The 7,023-nt window shown below is 40.0% G+C and overlaps 1 protein-coding gene across 1 annotated transcript in view; it reads right to left on the minus strand.

The window, feature by feature from the left end:
* Positions 1–6,201, minus strand: part of LOC109537263 (filamin-A) — a 27,787-nt gene extending 21,586 nt beyond the window's left edge. Inside the window, exons 1-7 of the mRNA XM_048664728.1 lie at positions 5,736–6,201; positions 4,875–5,064; positions 4,585–4,750; positions 1,912–2,154; positions 1,637–1,860; positions 1,438–1,579; positions 1,223–1,386 (exon numbers count right to left, since the gene is read on the minus strand). Coding sequence (XP_048520685.1) covers positions 1,223–1,386; positions 1,438–1,579; positions 1,637–1,860; positions 1,912–2,154; positions 4,585–4,750; positions 4,875–5,051 — 1,116 coding nt within the window. The 5' untranslated portion in view covers positions 5,052–5,064; positions 5,736–6,201. The remainder of the gene's footprint in view (positions 1–1,222; positions 1,387–1,437; positions 1,580–1,636; positions 1,861–1,911; positions 2,155–4,584; positions 4,751–4,874; positions 5,065–5,735) is intronic.
* Between the last annotated feature and the right edge of the window lie 822 nt (positions 6,202–7,023).

Below are 7,023 nucleotides of genomic sequence, written 5' to 3' on the forward strand. Positions count from 1 at the left end.
AATCTAATTTAAGACCATTAAAAGTTGTTAAAAATTATATTTTAAGAATAATTTACAGAAAGGACAAACTATATCCTACTAGAGAGTTGTATAACAAAGAAGTTAGCTACATATCATTGCTATACATACATTCAGCATGCTCATTTACCCATAAGAAGAAAAATACTCAAACATATGTAAAACATAACCGCAACATAAGACAACAATCTAACAACTTTCTTGCTCTACCTGAAAAAAATAATCGAACAACTCATCTTAAGTTTCTTAATTAGTTAGCCCCAAAATTGTATAATTCATTGCCAAGTATAATAAGATCAATAAATAACTTCAATTTATTTAATAAAAAATCCAGAGAATATATTACTATTCACAGGAACACATTTGTTCAGATACTTTCTCAAAAGTTGAGTTCTCGGGAAAATGTTTTAAGTTGCTAGTTTTAGGTAAGAATATACATGTATGGTATGCTATGTGGATTTCTGGTAAACCAGGACAGAAAATAAAAATATGATTACTGATATAAAAAAAAAATTGTAACCTCAAGAGTACATACAGGTACAAGGTATCTAGGTACTCAACAAATAATTTTTACATTATATGAATTGTAAATTGACAAATAATTTTCTGTTTACACATATATTTTTAATAAATTTTGAATTTGAATTGTGGAGGCGGATTCATTTTTTTACAAACTTCTGATTAGGTATTTGGCCTCAAAAATTTTTGTCTTTAAAAAATAAAAAAATAAATAGTGCTCCTATTTATCAATCTGTAATAAAAGACGTGACGAAATTCTGTCCTTTTTAAAGACAAAAATTTTTGAGGCGAAATACCCAACAAGAAGTTTGTAACAAAAACACTAAGTAATTCTTGGCATACTTGTTATTGAAATTACCTTATGATGAACGCCAGACGCGAAATTCGCAAAGCGCCAGCGACTAATCGAACGCACTAAAGCGATGAATTGCGCTATTTCAAAGTGAACACCCAGAATGATTGATCCGAAAGGAAGTGCGAAAAGTGAATACTAATAAGCTGAAACAATAGCCGGTGTTTTGACGACTTTATCAACAATACCTTGAGTGTTCATCGTTGGGTTGTGCCGAATATACTGGGCGGCCGAGGTCAGAAACTTAACAACTTTCGTTAAAGCACATTTTTACAGGAAACTCGATTCGATACTACACAGACGGTCTTATCAACTAATTTCCTAGCAACTCACCGGTTCCCCCACTCTCCCTGAAGTGGAATTCAGCAAAACATTGATGAGGTCGTGAAGTGGAGGGCGCTCAGGAACCCACTGGAAATGAGCTGCATACGCCATCACTCCCAAGTGTTCCACGTTCTTATCCGCCAAGTCCTTAGCGGACAGCACCGGCTTTACACCTGGTGAGACAAACTCAGAACGTTGCATCGAAGTGAATTTCCTGCTCTTACCGAGTCGCTTTCCAGCATCCAGCGCCTGATTTTGGTTGTGCTCCCAAAAGGCCGGATCGGTTCTGAGCTTCTCCGGGGCTGCAGCCGAGCCGCCCAACGACCGGATCACTTCACTGAGCACTCGGCCATCGTTCCATTCGCTCTATATGAACACGCAAAGTCGGGTAATTGCATGCAATTACGGGAAAAATAGACGTACGGTGAAATTTTGGACTGGCCGCTCTAGTCTGGAATTGACCCATCTCAAGGTGGCATGGAAACCCGGCGATCCAGGCTTCATAAAGTAGGACAAATAGGTCATTCCGGACAGTTCGTCAAGCCAGGGCGAGGCTAAATATTCGGGCTCCAGTACAGCAGGAATTCCCAGATCCTTCTGAGCGATGTTCATTGCTTTGCGGCAGTTTTCGATCGCATTGCCCTTATCTGGGGGAAGATTGATGAAACACCGTTAACTTCTGAGCTTAGTTGGATTACCCAGACGGCGCCAATGCGGGAACAGGCCGGGCTCGCAGTAATCCACCAAAGCTGAAAGTAACACTCCAGAATTCCAGTCCGTAGTCAGGTTGGAAACTTTGCATTCGGGAAGAACAGCCTGCAACCACGCCAGCATCAGCTTCCGAGGCGGAAATTTGGATCGGCCGATTTGGTATCGCACAATCAGCGACCATATCAAACCCAGAATGAGCTTGAGATTACCATTCACTATGTCCAAGTTGCCTAAAAATGAGGCGCATTTTGTTAACGCTTTCCTTACAGTTCCCCAGTGTTCGTTCATGAAGCAGCAAATAGCGCCTTTATAGTGCGAGTGCTGTAATGCAGTCATTAACAGTTGGACCAATGAGTAATTATCAAAAGAGATAGACTTTCGAGACCATTCCTTGAAACTAATGGGTTTATGGGCCGTTGTTCGCTAGAATTTCTTCCTGACGTTTCGCCAGCACGAGTGGCTTGCATCTTCAGAAGTGGTTTGCTTCTTCCGCAGAACTGAACGCGGGTTCTGATGAGAACAGTGTAAGCGTTCAAGCAAACCACTTCTGAAGATGCAAGCCACTCGTGCTGGCGAAACGTCAGGAAAAAAATTTACCAAACGACGGCCTAAAAACCCGAAAAACCCATTAGTTTCAATGAATGGACTCGAAAGTCTATGATATACCATTTGGACCGTCATATCATATTTTTTGAGAGAGAACTGAAAAACATTCCGGTAAACATCAGATTTTTTATTATTTATAGCGTCAAAATGACTGAAACTTTACAGCCTTGAAGGTTTGAAACTGATGTCAATTCCTGTCATTATGTCAAATTAGTCAATTGCTTAAAGTCGATTTGGACGGAAGTTGCGAGATTTGTTCCGAAAGATTCGAGAATGATTTCATGTTATTTCGGTTTTTTTGCGGAAAGTGGTGATTTTCTGGAAAATAATGGTTCTGCGCATGGTTTGGGGGCATTTTCCTGGTTGGAAGTGTTTTTATTTGGGAAAATTTGCGCAATTTTTACTTTGAACAATTTTCTGACGTTGCTGTCGACTCAATGTCAGATTAGCCAATCACAACAAACAATTTTACATTAAGGTGCTTATCGGGATATTGATGATCGCTTTGGACTTCTTCTCACTGTTTTCAAGCGTTCCGACGATGGTAATGGTCTAAATGGACAACAGCTTAATAGCAGGTACAACTTTGCTCAATATATACCGGTTACAATTAGCAATTCGTTCGATACTTACGTATGTAGGTATGTGTGTTTAGCCATTTAAATGATTTTGTTTTAAATAAGATGTCATATCGCATACTTTAATTTATCTCATTCACAATGCACTGGACAGACGGAACGAATAAAAATTAATTTTTATTTTAAACGCGCCCAAAGTACCGTAGCCAAAGGACGAAGTGGACGCATCTTCAAGCATGCTTAATGCGTTTACCTTGTCTTCACTTTATGGTAAGCGCGTATTTGTCCGCATCGGACGCACGAAACGAAAGAAAATTAATATTTGGATTATTTTAGATGAGATAACGCGCCTACGTACGTAAAACAATCGGACGTTTGCTTCCTTCAGGATGCGTCGTTACCTCATTTAGTACACGGCAATTATTCATTTTCATTCGTTCCGTTCGTCCGAATTTGAATTCTGCGGAATAACTGAACGGGTTCTGATGAGAACAGTGTAAGCGTTCAAGCAAACCACTTCTGAAGATGCAAGCCACTCGTGCTTGCGAAACGTCAGGAATAAATTCTACCGAACGACGGCCTAAAAACCTATTAGTTTTAATGAGTAATTGTTTGGTACGGTGCTTATGATAGCGGCGGTAAAAAAGAGAAACGCATGTATTATGTGGCGCACCTATCGACTTTCTTAGATAACACATCAGTCATTGAACTTTGGAAATCGCATGTGCTGAAGTAAATCACTGAGAATTTTTTCAAACAGTTGCACCTCTTTAAAGTGACTGGAGTTTTCGAGTTTGCATAGCGCGATTTGCATCAACCACTTTGTTTTTTGCAACTTCAAACGCTTCCAGAGCTTTGGGAGTTGACGCTACCAGAGGACTAAAAGGTTCAACGCATGTCTGAGTGGTTGAACAATAATGATTTTTATTTTATGACATCTTTAAGCCGTGACATCAATTACCAACTTAGCAAATCAGCCTGCATTGGAATTTTAAGCACAATTGACCAAACCGAGCTGCGAAGGCAAAAGCTGTGTCGTTTTTTAGCATCTGTACAATGCAAAAAAGCTATTAGTGGAACAGTAAAAACATTCACAGCTGCAAAATGTTTGCATTTGAAAAGCTCCTGGACAGTTGAATTTGCCTAAACTGAGACAAGAGCAAACGGGTTTTAATGCTGTGAAAAGCGGCAATAAACAATCAATTTACACCAATCGAGTCGAAAGAAAACTCCTAATTGATGCAACAGCGTTCCTACGCTCTGATTAAAATTCACAAACGCCTTTTTAGAAGCAGAAAAGCGCGCTCAATCGCGTTATCAACACATTCAATTCCAAAATTAATAATTGCTTATAGATTCAACCTGCTGGCTGCACGTCAAGGTTTAAGATGAGGTAACTTTGTGAATATTCTTGAGCGAAATGAGTTGGCTGGTACGGGAAAAACAGCTGGTTTTTGGAAAAGGAAACAGACTCACCAATATTTACTAACTTGACGCCGTCTTTTTCGATGGCATTCAATGCGGTGGTAACGTTTTCGAGGTAGTGATGTTGGTTGGCGGGCCTTTTGTTCCATCCTGGTTTTAAGGGGCGTTTTTGCAAAGCTTCCACCAGGGCACATAATCGCACTCCAGTTCTTAGATCCTACAGTAATTGATCACTTAGGCAAAACAGCTCTGTACTCATTGATGGCAGCAAAAACTTTACGGTTCCTTTGTGCACAGAGCAAGCAAATGACCCAATGCACCAGATAGAAGAATATTAATACCTCTGATAGATCCACAATCCGAAGATCTTTGGGTAGGTGTTCGTTGACCCAATTTCTAAATGTGTTTGCTTGGATTTCCACCCACACGTCTTCGTTGCCTTTTATCTGCATTCCACGAGCCGCGTGGCCTTCCGGACTTCTGGCCAACAGACCACTGTGCGATATTTTACCTTCCATTTTTCAAGCAAATCTGGAAGAACTCAGGGCATCAAATACATCTAAAGCGTTAGTTTTTGGGTAAGGAATGAAACAAAATGTTGGGGCAAATTGCGGGGGACTCTCCGAGACTTTAATGGGAGTGCAAAAAGAAAAATTTTGTGTAAATTAGCTGCGAGAGCAGAAGCTTTTCGCCTCTGCTCGCAAAATTGGCTCATTCGGACAAATGCTTCTTCAAAAAAAGAATATCACAAGGCAAAAATCATTTATGGTTTAGCACTTTAGTTGTCAAACACCCTGTGAGCAAAAATCAAATTGCAAAATATGCGTTTTTACCAATGATCGGTTTCTTTAAAGGTGCCGACAACATTTTGATCTTTTCATCGTCATTGGAATAAGTTGGCATCCGGCAATAAACAACTTTAAAAAGAAAGTTTTCACTTGCACACCCCGTATGCTGCATACCAGAGGATTTGCAGATCAATCAATCAATCAATCGTAAAATGGTTTTGCGTATTATCATTGCAAAAGTCCATCTCGCATGACATCACAGTCTATTTTTAACAAAATGGTCAGCTTGAATGCATTGAATGTTGTCGTTGCCTGCCGAACAACTTTGCGGATGATCATCAACACTGAGCGTCATCATCGACCAGTGGAGTAGGCAGATTGGCCGAATGCAGAAAAACAAATGGCTCAACTAACCGTGAGACGATTCCTCTTGCTTGCACCAACTGCTCCTGTTAGTGGCGTCAAAACATGGATGCCGGCGATTATTCCAATGGGCCGAAGACACAGTCGAAGAAAAATTTCAAATTTGCACTCACTTGCTGAAGCACTTCGCACTAGTTTTTCATTGAAAATCTTCAGTACCTGGTTCGAATTGAAATGCACACGCGAACCACGGACTGAAACGAGTTGTAGGACGCGACTTTTGGTCGAGGTTATACAATAATACACTACCTGTAAGGTAATTCTTAGCCAGCGTCGCGGAAAGTTCGATTTCGGTTTCTAGAAGGGGACATATGGGGGGCACGCCTCGGATGGGGAGCCGCGGTTTGCTGGTCGGGAATGCACAATGAGGACTTGCGATGGCCCGATTTGGTTCCGACTAATTATTAAGCAAATTTGCGGTTTGGTGACGTTTCTTGTTGTTCATGAATAAACAGGAAGAATTCATACGATCAAGGTGAGCCGATTAATGAGCATCGTCCAATCGAGGTGTTGGTGTTTAAAATCCGCGCTTTAAATGCGATTCAACACTAGAAAAAGCGGGTTTTCGGCTTCTACCTAGGCCTAGGGATGATTCGATACAAGTAAATACAAGTAGGTATTCGATACTTTTGTTTCGATACCGAGTACTTTGGTAATTGAATCGTTCTCTCGATACCAATACTTGGTATCGAAATAAAGTACTCGTATCGAATCGAAGTATCGCATCGTCGTAAATAATCAAATTATCAAAACAGTAAACCTACTTTCACAGTCAAGACTGTTGTAAATTGCCTTAACTGAACTGAAAATATTGGAAATTGATAAACATCATTAAACGTGAGTTATGTCACCCTTACTGACCCAGCCTGACTTTTATATCATATACAGGGTTGCTCATTAGTGCGTCAAAGTGCGATATCTCAGTAAATATGAACTTTACAAGAAAATACGTCCTACGAAAGTTTTTCATGTTTAAAAGGTCCACATTTTAAAATTACTTTCCAATATACGGGCTGTATCATAAACGTGTGGTAGTTACCAACTTTGGTTTTTTAAATGGAACCGCCCCTTTTTTCATTCATTTTCAGATTTGTCGTCAAAATTTAAGTTAAGTTTGTGTCAAACGTTTTACCTGAAAAATTTACGATTTCCGAGTTATTTGTAAAAATGTGAAAGTTTTGACAGCTACTGGGTTCCACAGAAATCGATGCTGTACACTATCCGCTGCGAATTTTGGAAAACAGTTTTCAGCGATTCTAACAGAACATCATGATCTACG

The sequence above is a fragment of the Dendroctonus ponderosae genome, unplaced genomic scaffold (genome assembly GCF_020466585.1).
Source record: "Dendroctonus ponderosae isolate FM_Combo_2020 unplaced genomic scaffold, Dpon_F_20191213v2 Dpon_F_20191213_3, whole genome shotgun sequence".
NCBI lineage: Eukaryota > Metazoa > Arthropoda > Insecta > Coleoptera > Curculionidae > Dendroctonus > Dendroctonus ponderosae.